Source organism: Papilio xuthus, unplaced genomic scaffold (assembly GCF_000836235.2).
Source record: "Papilio xuthus unplaced genomic scaffold, Pxut_1.1 DF829758.1, whole genome shotgun sequence".
Lineage (NCBI taxonomy): Eukaryota > Metazoa > Arthropoda > Insecta > Lepidoptera > Papilionidae > Papilio > Papilio xuthus.
The window spans coordinates 3869758-3886010 of NW_013528891.1; the positions used below are offsets into that span (position 1 = coordinate 3869758).

Consider the following 16253-nt stretch of genomic DNA (forward strand, 5'->3'; position numbering starts at 1 on the left):
CATGTGCACACATAATATTTTTATATTTAATTTTATAAAGTGGGATAAAAATAAAATTATATTAATTTCTTAATATTCTTCTTGTTTCTCTCAAATCCAAATCCGATTCTGTGTCAGAGTCTTGCCTCATCTGCGGAGAGTCAAATGTGATGCCCGCAGTGCCCTGAAACCATTAAGATCTCAAGTAATACTGTCAGTCTTGATGTTAGATTTAGCCTAGGTATTCTTTATGACTACAAGGTGATTTGGTGATTATAAAGGTTTACTTCCTGTCATTTTTGGTATCTAATGATGAGTTTTGTTAAGATATTGTTTAATATTACTTACGACTGGCCTGTTTCTCGGTAAGGATTGCCTCCAAATATCTCTAACAAACTGCAATGGGTTCACAAACTCGTGCGCAATACCTCTGAAATATTTACATAATATAAATTGTTGGAACTTTCTATACAACTTGCCTATATGTATTTTCGGCACAATATTTGCTCTCTCATAATTCTATCAGCCGTTATATCTGAATTCACTCCCTTACGCATATCCTTTTTCACACACTACACTTTCTTCGGTCTTCCTCTATCATTGTAACCATCCACATTCATATTATGAGATAAACTGAATAAAATAAGTAATTACCCAATTGTAGGTGGTACACTGAAAATAGGATTGTCCAAACCAAGGTTGGGCATGGTCTCCGATCCATTATTCTGATATCGAACTCTAAAAAAAATATGACAATATTTTATGAAACTTTAGAAGTACAGTTATTGTTTTAACATCAAAAGCAATTTTAAATGATCGGTTAATCCTGTACCACTCGAAATCAAAAACCGATCCGAGAATATTTTATTACTTCGACTGAGTATAAATATGGATCGATCGATTTCTAAACGATAAATCATCCTTTATATCAGTAAGATGTGTTACATACGTTAATTGAAAAATGTGCACAAATGAATCTGCGTTAATTAGTGTTTTTTTTAAGTTGATTGCCTGCGAGCTGATTGACCTTTGCCTTTCTTAAAAAAAAAAAACAAATGTCAAAGTATACTTACTGCATGTATTCTCCAGCTCGTTTCTTGGCGGGTTTTCTTACGAAGTGGTAGTAAATAAATAAGCAAATGTAAGCTCCGAATAGTGTTAGTACAATTGCAATCAATGTGTATGAGTACGCGTGACGCACGTAGTCTTGTTGCAGCCAGCCGTTAAATAGTGGCAACTGAAAAAACAAGTGATTTGCAAAGCACCACGGAAGACGCGGCATCAGTTCAAGAAGAAAGGAACATGTCGACGAGTTAAGTACTTGATTTGTAAACTGCAGGTCCAGGGTTCGAATCCCACCATGTACCAATATGTTTTTTGATTTAGATATGTACATTTATCCGAGATTCCTACGGTGAAGGAAAACATCGTGATGCAACTTGCACGTGTGTGAAGAATTTCAAAAAGATGTGTGAAATCAACACGGACTTAGCCAGCATTGACTATGGCCTAGTCACCCTTTAGTTAGGTCAGACTCCGTGCCCCTTAGTGGAGACGTATAGCTGATGATAATCTTCGAGAAAAATTAGTTTGGGAATTTCTCGTCTAAGTAATTGTCTTTTGAAGTTATGAAAATACCTGCGCTTGCTTCACTAGTGGACAAGTACCATCATTACTGAGGGCGCCACTGTCGCAAACGCAAGCCGGCCCCGCGTCATCCAGCGTGCACACTCCGGCGCACGTTACGCGTTCGCACTCATCAGTCACGTCGTCACGTTGCACGCTCTCATGACGTAACACGAATGTGTTAGCGTCAAATTGTAGGTATAAGTAAGGCTCACACGTTTTCACCCCGTGTAACAAGCAACGGTTTAACTTGAACGTGTTCGCGCCAAGAAAGAAGATTGAATCTTCGAATATGGCAAGACCGCGAGGCGCTTGGAGACTACGGTAGTTGGAGAGAACTGTTTTCCTGTAGTTTTATCGAACATTTTTATTAAATTAACAAAAAAGTTTGTGTAAACTGGAAGAAAACACGATATTGCAGTGACTATATTAAAAAGTGTACTTACATATTGTTCCCTTCGTAATCCATGCGTAGTATATGGGAGGGTCCAGTTTCGGCAACATATAGCATCCTAGTAAAGGAGTCAACGGCAATACCGGTACAGTTCCTGACAGTGGCGACATCTGACAGACGACGGCCGTTCAGTGAGGCGGATCTCACCACTGATTCTAATTCGCGGTTTATGCAGTAGAACATACGACGCGCTGCTGGGTCTATTGCTAATGCTGTCACCTGGTAAGTAACACCAAGTATGCCTCGTAATGCCTTAAGACTCAAAATTAATATATAAAAGTTATATAGAAGTTTCTAGTGATTTCGTGTAATGTTTTCGAAGTCAAATTATGTAGTATTTTAAAATATAACGGTTTATGCTTGAACGAATAGTCACGTAACATCAACAGGCGCGTTTAAATCGAAACAAAGCAAAACCTGTCATTTAAAAGCTATCGCCTATCCATTTATTAGTGAATTGTATCTAACCTGGGCATCAGTAGGCAACTTCTGCAGCTTAGCGCACCTCTTCTTACGCATGTTGCAGACACGGAAGCAGCTCGCTCCCGGCGTGCTGTCCACGAAGTACACGTTGCCCGTTATCCAGTCTACACCCACCTGAGAAAACATAGCTTAGAGTCAATTCACACTGGCGAAAGCGGAGCCCTCCAAGATTGGGAGCCGCGTGGCTAAATGTACAGTTGAAATGGATATTAACAAGGCCAGTGTTAGCATGCCCTGGGTGAGATTTTTGTGAGGCCCCCTGTTTGAATTCGGGGAGAACTCTTCCAAAGATAGGGTATAGTAGGGCACGTTTCACACGCCCTTTACTTCCGACTTTGGCGACTATGGCGCTTAGTTATTCCCGGCGCCAAGGGCGGTCGCCCCTCTTCGCCCTACCCTAACGCCGCTACCGAATACTAAGCATTGGAAGAAGTATTAAGTTGCTGACTAAATCGATTGTTAGTTTAATATTTCCCTTGAATACTTCAGGACAAATGATGGAAGATAAATCGATCTGTATAAAAGATTTGTGCGATGTAAGGACAGGGAGATGATTAAAATGAAATATAAATTTTATTACCTTTGTTGGTCTGCCGATGTTAGTGATGGAGACATCATCTCTGGTCGAATTCACTTCGATCAGTTTCCCAGACGCGGCTGATGCTACGTACAGTAAGTTCTTTCTAAACAAACGATTATAAATTGGTTTAATATCGTAATTAACTCGAAAAAAAGATTTCGTGTTAATGTATAAGCAGTATTTTTAATCCGTTTAGGTCAAAAGCAATATTACAAATATAATAAATGAAATGTTTGGTTGGATGGTCGTTAGAAGGTAGTTCCAGAATGCCTGCATGGATCTAAATGTGGTATGGAAGAATGCCTGTTGTACTCAGCTGATCGAATATCGATTACGTCGTCACTAAAGGCATGTTTAAGTTATCGTTAATCACTGAGTGCTAGTTCACTTACCTAACATTAAAGTCTAGATCGTTGATAGATGCTAGATTTTTATCATGGTATTCCAGACGCTGCTTGTAATCGGGAAACACAGCGCGCACCGTGTTACCGGACACGTATAGTACTGACATCCCGCCCCGTACAGCCTTGCACGACCTGCTGTCTGACCTGGATACAGGGGTACTATGAGTCCACGATGACATAAGATTCAAATAAAAAAAGTTTCAGAGACTAAAATACAGAATAATATAATGTGAATAATCTGTCTGTAAATACTAATCTGTATAAATGGCTAGATAATTACTTGGAAGTGACAACTTTTGCGTCGTTCCTACTGAAATGTTCCCGTTAAAGTGATTGTTGATTCTATCTCAATTATTAGTTCGAATCCTCACTACCGCAGCCGTCAGTACCAACATGGCGCAGATCAAATGGGCACAAAATATTACAGTTATAGCCTGTCCATATATAGAAGTCAATGATGTAACCTTAACGCATATCCATGATGACAGGAGCATATGAAGGATCCAGGCACATTACGACATTTCTGCGAGCAGACATCAAACGTGCACTCATCGATGTCTATGCAGCTGGTAGGTGGCGCGCGTTTGTAGCCCGGCCGGCATTCGCAGCGCGGACCTTGAGGCGTCCGCACACATCGCTGCTCGCATCCCACTGTTTCGCACCCAATGTCTGAAAATAAATAAAGAATATAATATCTTTTTGTAGATGGCGAAACCGAGTCTTAATATTAAGAAAGAAGAAGAAAATATTGTGCACGCGCCGCAAGTTCTTTTACGATAAGTTGAAACCCTATTACGAATTTGATATTTCACTGTTTATTATTGGTGCTACGTTTAGACTACAGGGTGTCTGAAATCTATGAATGATGCATACCCGCGAAGAACTTTCAAACACCCTACCCTACACTCTTGCAAAAAAATCGATACTAACTTAGATCTTGCACGAAATAGTACAACTGATCAGGTTCTACTTACTGCACTGTCCATTCTCGTCGCTGCCATCAAAGCAGTTAGGAGTACCGTCACATAACTCTGACAACTCTATGCACTGTCCGTTGTGGCACAGGTAACCGTTTCGACACTCCGAAGCAGGATACTTGGCGATGGTACGAGGTAAAGTAGCGTTAACTGTTAAAGCAAAGAGTATAGAGTCACCTTGAGAATATCAAGTAGAATAGCTTCAATATCCCACTGGTGGGACCCGAAACATTATTACCCAACCTAATAACGGCTAACAGGAGTTTAAAGATGAAGAAGAGGTGGGTATCAAAATGGTTAATAAGGTGGGTCCGAACTCAATTAAGTTCTTTAACTTGTTCTAGATCATACTTGGTAGTAGTATCCAGAACTTCGTTGTATTTGTGAATGACTGACCCTTCCTGCAAGCTTCAAGTGTCTCATCTGAGCCGTCCATGCAATCGTTCTTGCCGTCGCAAAGCTGTTTCTTGGCAACGCAGCTCATCTCCTGCTTGCACTCGAAGAGACCGTGTGGTGCGCAGCGGAAGTCACAACCCGCCTCGTCAGTGCCACCAGGACAGTCCACTTTGGCGTTGCATCTACCACGTAGATTTTGAGGTTATAAAATTAATAACGTACGTGAAGATTCAGAATGGTAAACTAAAGGTTTCAGTTACTGGCCATTTAGGGACTTGGTTGTACAAGAAAGAAATTACGTCAAATTACACATTACCACGAGAATAAACCCTACAACAATATAGAAGTAAATTAATCCCACCACCAATTCATTGATGAACTAATGAACCGTTTTCACTATCCAACTACTCAATAATTATTAGTTATAATATTTCATAATAGTATTTGACGTAAAACTAGGATTTTCGAATTTCGAATGGTGGAAATGGCCATTAATGTCATGAGTACCCAAAGCCAATAAGTTGTATCCTAACCTAACAGTAAGCGGTAAGCAGATGCTGTCATTGTGCTCGCAAGTGTACTCCCAGGGCTGGCAGCGCGGTCTCTCCTCCTGTTGTTCACACTTACATTAGGGTTGCCAATTCTCCAATTAGATTATTTTTACATATAACACGATTATTAAGTAGCGATTATACTTATACAGTGACAAGTAGAAATAGAAAAGTGCTAAGAAACAATTTTTGTGAACGAATTGTATCACGTACTAGCTGTCGCACGCGAATCCGTCTGCGCGAAATTAAAAAAAACCTCATCAGCTTATGTGTTCTCCCAGACTGTGTTCTAAATATACCAAATTTCAGCGAGATCTATGCAGCCGTTCTGGAGATACCTTCAAACAAACATCCATCTAAACATTTGCATTTATAATATTAGTAAGATAAAACAATTTGTTTTAATTTTTAACAGTGAGCTTCAATTAAATTAGCTAAGGTAATTTACCTTTTCTAGAAACATGATCATCTATAGTAGCCACCCATATTTAAAGTACCAAGGTCAGTACCTACCAATGTTTTAACAGTAAGGTCAAACAAACTGACTATAGCCTCGAAGCCGTCGGTGACGTCACAGTTGTCTTCATCAGAATGATCGAAGCAGTCCAGTTGGCCGTCGCACCGCTTGTCCAGTTCTATACACTCCCGGCTGTAGCACTGGAATTGACCTATGTTGCAGCTCTTGTTCTCTGTAATACGATTGTAGTTCAAGAGTTAGCAAAAAGAGATTTTGCATACATAGGGAAAAATCTCAATGAATGTAAATAGAAATAATTCACCAAATATTTATTTCTAGATTAGTCTATACAGTCCAAGTCACTGTAAACTGTACAACTTTTTATACAAAACTAGCTGTCGCCCGCGTCTCCGTCTGCGCGGGATTAAATATTAGTTAGTAGCCGATTCTCAGACCAACTCAACATGCTTACAAAATTTCATGAGAATCGGTCAAGCCGTTTCGGAGAAGTATGGTAACGAAAATTGTGACACGAGAATTTTATATAAGAAGTTTGTTTGTTTGTTTATGCCAAGTTAATTTTATAGTTAATACTTATTTTTGTTCAAACTTCTAGATATTATAGTATCAAACAACTTACCACATCCGAATTCATCAGAGCCGTCCGTACAATCTTCACTGCCGTCGCAGCGCCAATAGATCGGAATACAGGACCCGGTTGCACACCTAACAACCGCTAGGTTATAATTGTATGTTTTCATTACCCAAATACATGTACAAAAACAAGCTATTTTACATCTCAACAACATGTTCTTTTTGAGGTAATTCATTCAGCTGTAGTAAAATAACATAGCAAAACAGATCACTGCAAATTGACCACAGACAGAAACACAGAAAATTGTAATATCGAGAAAAAAATATTTACGTTGCTTTTAACAATTTTTAAATTTTTGGTTTATATGTCCTCAAGGATGCGTTTGGTCCTGGCATCTCCATAACACTTGGATTGATTTTGACCGTACGTTGATGGGAAGGCAGCTGATGCATACAATATTTTAAGCAAGATATCCTCACATAAACTCAGTAACGAAGCAAGATAGTGTGTCGCAGGAAACAGGATCTTCGTCTGAACCGTCAGGGCATTCAACATGGCCGTCACACACTAGCGACCTCTCGATGCAAATGTTATCCTTCCTGCATTGGAACTGTGTTGGACTGCACGTCTGGTTATCTGAATATAAAAACACTATGGCTATTTGTTCTACTGCAGTTATTTCCAAAGATGATCTCTATAGCCCACGGAAGATCAGGCGGGTCTTCGAATATGCGAAAAATAGAAATTAGTGAACCAGAAAATTTTGATGGGGTGTAAGAAATAGTAAGAATCTGCTGTCTACTCTAAATGATTGCCTATACACAAAAATGGTTAAAACAAGAAGAAAAAATATTTTTTTTAAAAGCACTCACTTTTAGCCGTGTCTGAATTACAGATCTCATTCTTATTTATGCATTTACCATCGCAAAGAGTTTCCTGGGACGAACATACAATCGATTCCATGCCTTTGCTCACTAAAACAAGAAATAATCATTTCATAAAATTATCAAGTAAGAATAGCAAGACAATTGAAAAGAAAAATACCTGCACAGCCTTCCTCATCTTCACCAAATAGACAATCCTTTTTCCCATCACATTTTTGGCTCATTAGAAAACATTGATTTGTTTTATGGCAATAGAATTCGTTTTGTTTGCAGTTTGCGGGCATGGAACAGTTACCGCCCTTAAGGACCAGACCAGGGGGACAGAGACACTTGAACCCCATGGTGAAGTTGTTTGGGGAATGATGGGGTGTCGTATGGGGTCGCTGGACGCAGACCGCAGAGCAAGGGTTATGGGTTAAACATGGGTGTCTTATGAGAGGGCTGTCAGTACTTGGCTGTGGTGTTGTGGCTAGGATGTGCAATTGTGTGTTGTTAGGAAAGATCGCTGAAAATAAAAAAAGAAATTCTATATTAGTGGTGCTAGACTATTCAAAAAATGTAGATATAGTTCTGTGTTAAACATAATTAGAATAAAAATCGATTAGATTAATTCCAAAGCAGTTTAAGATTCCAAGGCAATAAGAACATACTTTGAGTGCATTTCATAAATGGTGTGGTCACCAATATAAGCAGAATATTGATTGAGGTCTAATTTTAGTCTTCTTTCACTTGCCACAATTTTTCTTGTGAAGTGGAAGTGGATTTTGCGAATGAGGGGATGCATAGGAAGGGAAAATATTCTTTTTCTGTGCATCTCCTCCTCCATCGATTAAAGGTAAAGCATCTGCAATTGCGCAAGTCTATGGGCTACAGTCGCTTCGCTAATTTAGCGATTTCAGGTGGCCGCTCGCTTGTTTGCCAACTTTTTTATATTAAAATATATTTACATAGCTCGATTCGTCGTATCTTGTGTGTTATCTCGTGCACGTCGGACCAGAAGAGCTGGGAAGTACGTCGACCTGTCCAGAACACGTAGTTATCTGTGACAGCGAGGCTAGCAATAGTAGTTGACAGCTCGCGGAAATTTTCACGACCGGTACCTGAAAATGATACGTTAAAGTACGCCGGACGTACCGCATGCACGGATTGATTGGAAGCGTACCTTTAAATATACGTCTACAGCACTATGCCCTTCTTTGTTAAATAAAATAGTTTTTAGTGGAAAACAGATTAGTAATCGAATTGTTTAAGCAAATTTGGCCTTTTAATATTTTACCTTCTGGATGCACAAAGTCAATTGTCCCATGACCTTCATCTGATACGAAGACAACATCCATGTTTTGTGCGTAACGCAAACGCACGTATGGTCCTGGAACAAATAAAACAAATATGTTCCTGCCTTTTATATAACATCATCATACATCTTTATAATGTAACTTTTATTATAGCTTTACATCTATCACGTTTCTTTTTGTTGATTTCTGACAGTGAAATTACTCACCCATCAAATTGTTCATCAAAAGATGTTTCCTATCCTCTCCATCTAAACCAATGCTGTCGACGTGAATCTCATTGTTTTGTTCACTTTCTACTGTAGCTACCAGCATTCTCCTGTTGGAAAAAGTATTATTGAAATACAAACCCGAGAAAGTGAGCCTGATCACGCCAAATAGGAACCTCAGGGCCACGGGCGAAAGTTTTTATTTGAAACAAGTAGGAAAATGAAGAAACCTGTGGTCTTCTAGTCTTCAAAAACAACGATAAAGTATACGTAGAAATAAATGAATAAATATAAATTATAGGAGCTGTATTAATTTTGTATACAAAAAGAAGCTTTTTTACTTACCCGTAATCCGACATAACACATAGACTGATTGGTATCTCCTCATCACGGAAGTGGTACAACAGAGCTCTCTGCTTGCTCTTCAAGGAGACCACCTCGATAACACGACGTCCCGAATCCAGGATATAAAGTGAATCCGTTACGTAATCTATTAAAATTAAATATGGGTATTATTATGGATTTTTTGGAGCATGGTCTTAAAAAATAAACCAGGCTTCTTTAAAAGTGATTTTTAATATATTTAACTAGCTGTCACCCGCAAATCCGTACGCGCAGAAAAAACAACCTTAATAAGTAGACTATATGTTCTTTCAGACTATGTTAATTTTAGCCGTTTGAAGATAAAATCTACCTTCAAACATCCATACATCTAAACATTCGCATTTATATTAGTAATATTGTTTAACTTACCATAAGACATGTCAACGACGTTTTCGAGGCCATCGTAAATGAACACATGTGTAACACCCAACAGAAACTCTTTCATACTTATGAAGTTGATACTTTTACGTTGTCCGTCATATAAGTATAGTACGTCTGGATTAAAAACATAGATTGTCATTAAAGAAACCTTATTATTATGATTATTGATGTATTAGTAGTATAGTATAGCTGATAGAGCATCGGTGGCTCAGTGGATCAAGCACTTGACTTGTAAACTGCAGGTCCAGGATACGAAGCCCGCCATGTACAAATGTATTTTTTTATTTGCATATGTACATTTATCCGACGTTTTATAGTGAACGCAAGACATCGTGATGAAACCAGCACATATCGGCACAGACATTTCAAAGATATATATGAATTCCGGGAAGCAAAAAGCGGCGACACGGTTGGCCACCCGTCACATTCTGTCTCCCAGAATGGCGAAAAATAGATTGTTGAAGTACGTTTATCCACGCTAAATTGAGATCAAAGGTTTCTCTGCTTACCTTTATAAGTTACAGGCGTGAGGTTGTGTATTGCTTATATAGTTAACTATTTATATTAAATAAGATTTAACTGGATACATTTGTCTATACATAACCTCTAACGTTGTCGTAAGCCATTGCCTGAATCCTTCCGACATCAAAGTGCGTTGCGTGACTCTCCGGGTTGCCGAGCACGTTGTACTGGATACGAGTGAACGAAGCGCCTCCACCCACGATCAGGTAATGAGGTCGATAGTCTTCGATATCTTGAAAGTTCATAACAAAGATAAGTCTTTTTTATCAGGGAAGGAGGCTAACGAGCATCGATAACACTGAGGAGAGAACAGATGGGTTGCCAGCGTTTGAGATGATGATACACTCGCTTCTTGAAAGACCCTAAATTGTAAAAGATTTTCGGAGAGAGAAAAGATATGTACCTGTCTGTATTCGATTGATTATTTTTACTAATTTCACAGAATGTTGACGAATAGACCTGAATTTCACATAAAATACTTACGTTTACATTTAACTCCAGCAACCAGTTCCATATCATCAGGGCAAGCACAGACATAGCTCATGTTTGATGTCAATAGACACATATGCGTGCAGCCTGCGTACTGGCAAGGATTTATCACGTGCTTTTCCATCACCGGATGATAAATGTGCATATCTGGTAAACAGAATAACGGAGTTATACATTTTCGAGGCTAGAAAGTCTGACTATCGAAATTCCACTAACCGAAAACAGGCAAATCGAGGGACAGAAGAAGATTTCTTTTCTCAGTACTGCCGTGTAGTTTGTCAGCGCTTAGAATGCTGTTGGAAGCCCAGTCGCTCCAAAAGACCGTGTTCTCGAACACAGCAATAGAATATGGATGATGGAACGGCTCGTTGAATAAAGACTGAAAATGTAAGATATTCAAAAAGCTTTATGATTTGACTGACGATTAGAAATATCATTTGCAAATTCCAGATTAACATCTTTAAACTCGGAGACATTAAGAGGTTACTAAGCTCGTCCAATAGTATAGATGTACAGGAAATCTTCTCTAATTGTTTGCTAAGTTAAAAACGGTAAAGCCCAGATGTAGTAAAATGTTTCTAAAAATTTCGTGATTACTTTGTAAACTGACGAAAGTGCGGCTTAGATAACAACCATGAACATTAACACTCACATACACCTTCCCATCATCAACCTTGACAACTTTGATGGTTTTATCCACGAAGTAGAGGCGTTGATTCGGAGCGTCCATAGAAAGACCAGTAGCGAAGCCAGCTAGATCATGTACCAGAACTTCAGCATCTGTACCATCCATTCGCGCCTGCATGATGATGGCTTGGTTGTGCCAATCCGACCAGTACATTCTCCTAGACAGAGATTGAAAATCTACTAGATTGGCAGAAAGTATTGACGGCATAATATGGAATCGGAAAGGGAAAGGTTATGTCCTGCAATAGCAGACATAAGTTGATAGTGATGATAAAATATTGAAAGATCTTAAAAATATCCACCTACCCTCGTTTTACATCAAGCGTAACGTATTTGGGGTGCCTGGTCTCCGTGTGTATGGTCTTGCAGATTGATCCGTCGCTTTTGCAGGCTGAGATAATGCCTCGTTCTGCATCGCTAAAGTATATGTTGCCACCCAGCCAGTCTACTGCGATATCACCAGGATCTTCTAAGCCCAGGGCAACTAAGACCTGATAGACCACAAATAGATACAATGAACTCTTCTATCTAGTGATAAATGTTATCGACTTGCAGACAGTGTTACTTAGGAGGCTATTATGAATTTACATTTGGAATATTGGGGCTTAACATCAAGACTGCTCTGAGGCAAGCCGAAGACAGGACGGCGTAGAGGCAGCTGGTCAAAGCATTCGTAAATGCATATCAAGAAGAACACGACCTTCAGTAATAAAGTATGCGAAGAAGAAGAGATGAATTTACAAACTTATTCCAATATCTTAGCCTGATTTTTGCTTACAAGGACTTACCTCTTTAGAGTCCTCAAGACTATTAATGTTAGATCTGACTATGGACTGATGGCCCTGCGCTGTCTCAACCCAGTAGATATAGTTGCCGTCGTACGATACGCCGTGAGCCTTGATGAAATAAAAAAATTAGATCACAAGTCATCAGTTCAGAGTCGGTGGCTCATTGGGTAAGCATCGTATTTGTACAATCCGGGTTCAATCCCCGCCACGAACCAATAATTATATCAATTTTTCCAAACTCATTTGTACATTTATCCCAGGTTCTTACGGTGAAGGAAAACATGGTGATATAATCTGACTGAATCAACCACATTTGGCCTAGTCTAAAGTCTAGTTACCCCCAAATTTTAAGGCTTAATTATCCCACAGGTTAAGGCCTAGTTGCCCCAAACGTTAAGGCCAAGTTACCCCAAACGTTAAGATTTTGTTGCTCTAAACGTTAAGGCCTAGTTACCGGAAACGTTAAAGCTGTTACTCCAAACATTAAGGCCTAGTTACCCTAAAAAAAGATTGCTCGTGGCCCTCGGTGGCGTGAACGAATTGATGATATTATAGATAATAAATAAATAAATACCTGTTTAATATCAGATGCGAGGGTTATCCTAACATGTTGTTTGGATTTGAGGGTCACATATTGAATGTCGTTGCGGGTACTAAAGAATAATATAGCTTCTGGTCCTATTACAAAGAAAAACACAAGTATTAAGTCTTCATAATGTAATAAATTAAATTGCTATAAGCTAATCTTACCTGGAGCGTAACAGAGATATTCCAGAGCGTCTTTTACGTAACCCGTGTCGCATTCACAAACGAAATAACCGTTTTTGTTCTCGCATGAATGTGAACATTGCGGCTTTGCTTGCTGGCACACGTTCACGTTCTGACAATCAGATAACATACTTAATATTTAAGTTAACTGAAGAAGGATAATTAGAGTATACAACCGATTAGATTACAACTGGCCAGTAATTAATTAAAAATAATACTGCAATATAGGTAGCTGTTGCCCGCGACTCCGTCCGCCTAGAATTTAAGCAAACAAAATTTGTAGGCTATATATTTTTCAAAGTATGTTCTATATCTATGCTAAATTTTAGCGTGATCCATGCAGCCGTTGAATAGATCTATACATTCGCATTTATAATACTATAATAGTAAGATGTGCCAACCATAACCATATAAAAAAAGGGCAAAAAAATTGTATAAGAATACAATATTATGAACATAACTATTGTCTATGGTTTATAACAGGACAGATACCTCGCAACGTTTCGTAGTATTATTGTATTGCATCATAGAGTTAGAGAGTAGACAAATACACGTGGGTCCCCCGCGCTCCGGACTGCAAGCCGTGTTGTTACCTCCGCAAGAGAAGTTTGCGCACATAGTATGCCCTGAGAACAAAGAAAGGTAATATACATATACTAGCGGACCCGACAGACGTTGTCTGACAATTTGACACTGCGATGGTAGCGCCGTCTGTCGGATCCAATGTAAAACATTCCAAAATCAACAACTACTAATAAATTAAAAATTAATTAAAAAAACATTGTCCAGCGGACAAAATTGTGAATCTAAACCATTCCCAGATCCCCTTGAACACACACAAAAAATTTCATCAAAATCGGTCCAGTCGTTTGAGAGAAGTTCAGTGACATACACACTCACAGAAGAATTATATATATAAAGATATATATAGTATAATAGAGGCTATACTCCATCAGAGAGTCTAGTAATCACCTTGAGCATATCAAGAAACTAGCTGTCGCCCGCGACTTCAACCATGCGGAATTAAAAAAAAACTTAATTAGTAGCCTATGTTCTATATCTATGCCAAATTACAACGAGATACATCCAGTCATTCCGGAGATACCTTCTAACAAACATCCATTTATAATATTTAATAAAGTTGTTCTTAAGATGTCCTTTTCAGTGAAGCCCTTTCATTGTTCTCTTTTCTTTGCTATTCTCTTCAACTCTTGATCAGACACAACGTCTTTCTCTTATATTTATAGACTAACTTTTTGGTCTGGCCCTTTTCCTATTCTCCTTTATTAATCTAGTTTCATCATAATTTATTCAACTTACATTTATCACAAAACTTTCCTTCGTCACTGCCATCTCTACAGTCATGTATTCCATCGCACATCTGATCCTGTGCCAAGCAGAAGGACGAATCCAAACATTTGTAGTTACGTGAACCAAGTTCAGGAAACTCTCGACATTCTACGCCATCATTGACCGTGTGGGCAAGAAGAGCGTGTCCTGGAAGAACAAACAAGCGAAATATTATTATATATATGTACATTCTACAGTAATGGAAACACATGTATAGAACATTGTCCTGCTCATTCCCGTTAACAAAATAAAATACATTTTTAGTGGTGTGGATTTTCACGACATAAGAAGTAAAAAGGTTATGCATTTGTCAAAAGTTCTAGCAATGTTTTATCTTTCTGCTATCGAGATGGATGACGATTTTTAGAAGTGTACACATTCTTATAAGTTAGTCCTTAGTAGGACTTTTAAAGCGTCGGTGGCTTAGGGGTTTAAAGCACCTGACTTCTTATCTGCAGGTCCTGGGTTTGAATCCCGCCATTTACCAATCTGTTTTGATTCTGTTGCGATTTTCGATTTATATGATATATGATGATGAGGACTTTAATTCAATTGGAAACTTATTTGACATCTTTATGTTAAATGGTGTACATACTGCAAGTTGTGTCAATATCTTCATCGGTCCTGTCTTTGCAGTCATATGTTCCATCGCAAGTCCACAGGCGAGAGATGCAGCGACCGCCGTCGCACACGAAGCCCTTGCATGTTGACTGCAATGATCAAACATTTAAAACTACCTACATAAGTCAGCGTGATGTTATTAGGTTTAATTACCTTTCTTAATTCAGGCACAAAAGTTTTTTTTAACAAAAAAAAAACAACTTGCGTGTGCTTTCGTGGTGATAATTTTCTAGTTAAAGATAATTTTCTAGATAATTTTCAAATAAAAAGTACAACTTTTCCGTTCTATATTTAAAAAAAAAAACTATATTACCGTTATGTACTTAATTAACAGATCAACTGTCGCACTCAGAGATATTAATTGGCCGTTAAGAAAAACTTAAGCTTTCACTGAACAGAACTTACAACTCTGAATGAGCATAATCTTCATAAGAAGTATGTCAAGTAATTAGTGTATACGATACGAACATTCTTAGTTATCTCCGGTAACCTGGTACAGTTCATTTCATCGCTGCCATCTTCGCAATCGACGTCTCCATTGCAGATCCAAGTGTTGGGTATACAACGCTTCTGGTCCAAACAGAGGTATTGGTGTGTTTGATTGCATAGAATCGCGTCAGGACGATGATCCGCTGTAAAAAGGCGGGAAATGCATGACGGAAAAATGAGCGGAAAATTAGTGACAGCATCACACGAGTTTTCATTCCATTGGTGGAATGAGGATGAATAAAAGTTTTTTTTTCATAATAATTGAAGGTATTTTAGCAAAATATTATTTAAATTCAATCTTCCAATTTTATCCAGTAACCCCCATTCAGCGTATTCAACGAAAACCACTTTTATCCATAAGAGAATAGAGTACATAATGCGATGTGGACAGAATATACTTACTACAAAAATTCTCATCGCTACCATCATCACAATCAATGTTGCCATCACAATAATTGTACGAGGGCACACAGCCACCGCCCAGGCACTGGTAGATTTCTTCTCCGAGGCACGCCGGCTCGAATATCTGCATGTCGTCTACGAACTGACTGCAGCATGGTATCGTGCAAAGCGCTAACATGAGGAATAACACCTTCATCATCTGAAAAGAATAAATGTGTACTGTATATTATTACATTCTAAAAAAATAACAAAGAAATTCGTTGAAAATGAGAAGTAAAAAATAATTTTCTATGTAAATGAAGTCGAAGTATCGACTGCCTATTACGAAATTATAATCAAAGTGATAACTTGAATAGATAATAATTTAAAAAGCTAGTGAACTGTGTTGGGGCTTTAATAAATAAGCACCTTTGACTTTGACCTCTGTATATTCTTATGGATAACAAATACGAGGTTTAGAAACCTACCGACCGAACTTGCACAAC

At 38.5% G+C, this 16253-nt stretch overlaps 1 protein-coding gene across 3 annotated transcripts; it reads right to left on the minus strand.

The window, feature by feature from the left end:
- Positions 1-13: 13 nt before the first annotated feature.
- Positions 14-15967, minus strand: yl (Putative vitellogenin receptor yl). 3 transcript variants are annotated; one of them, XM_013326491.1, is made up of 36 exons: positions 15769-15967; positions 15346-15509; positions 14852-14966; positions 14227-14403; positions 13399-13532; positions 12889-13018; positions 12713-12816; positions 12139-12246; positions 11657-11841; positions 11316-11508; positions 10880-11042; positions 10658-10810; positions 10257-10406; positions 9641-9766; positions 9233-9377; positions 8888-8997; positions 8663-8755; positions 8334-8486; positions 7547-7891; positions 7423-7476; positions 6982-7138; positions 6548-6633; positions 5964-6139; positions 5433-5509; positions 4900-5081; positions 4501-4653; positions 3991-4195; positions 3515-3670; positions 3123-3225; positions 2528-2656; positions 2052-2278; positions 1618-1951; positions 1053-1216; positions 634-717; positions 328-409; positions 14-163 (listed from the first exon to the last, which is right to left on the minus strand). In XM_013326491.1, exons 1-36 carry the CDS (start codon positions 15965-15967, stop codon positions 62-64), a joined length of 5418 nt encoding a protein of 1805 aa, XP_013181945.1. In that variant the 3' UTR covers positions 14-61. The 3 variants fall into 3 exon arrangements, with proteins under 3 accessions (XP_013181945.1, XP_013181939.1, XP_013181932.1); XM_013326485.1 differs by having other exon boundaries at positions 5997-6139; positions 7375-7476; XM_013326478.1 differs by having other exon boundaries at positions 7375-7476.
- Positions 15968-16253: the final 286 nt, after the last annotated feature.

Coding starts and splice junctions, on each gene's coding strand:
- yl (XM_013326478.1), bottom strand. CDS start 15,967: ATGATGAAGGTGTTATTCCTCATGTTAGCGCTTTGCACGATACCATGC. Junction 8,487..8,662: donor TGACTTTGTGCATCCAGAAG/GTAAAATATTAA, acceptor TATCATTTTCAG/GTACCGGTCGTGAAAATTTC. Junction 5,082..5,432: donor TGCTTACCGCTTACTGTTAG/GTTAGGATACAA, acceptor TCTACGTGGTAG/ATGCAACGCCAAAGTGGACT.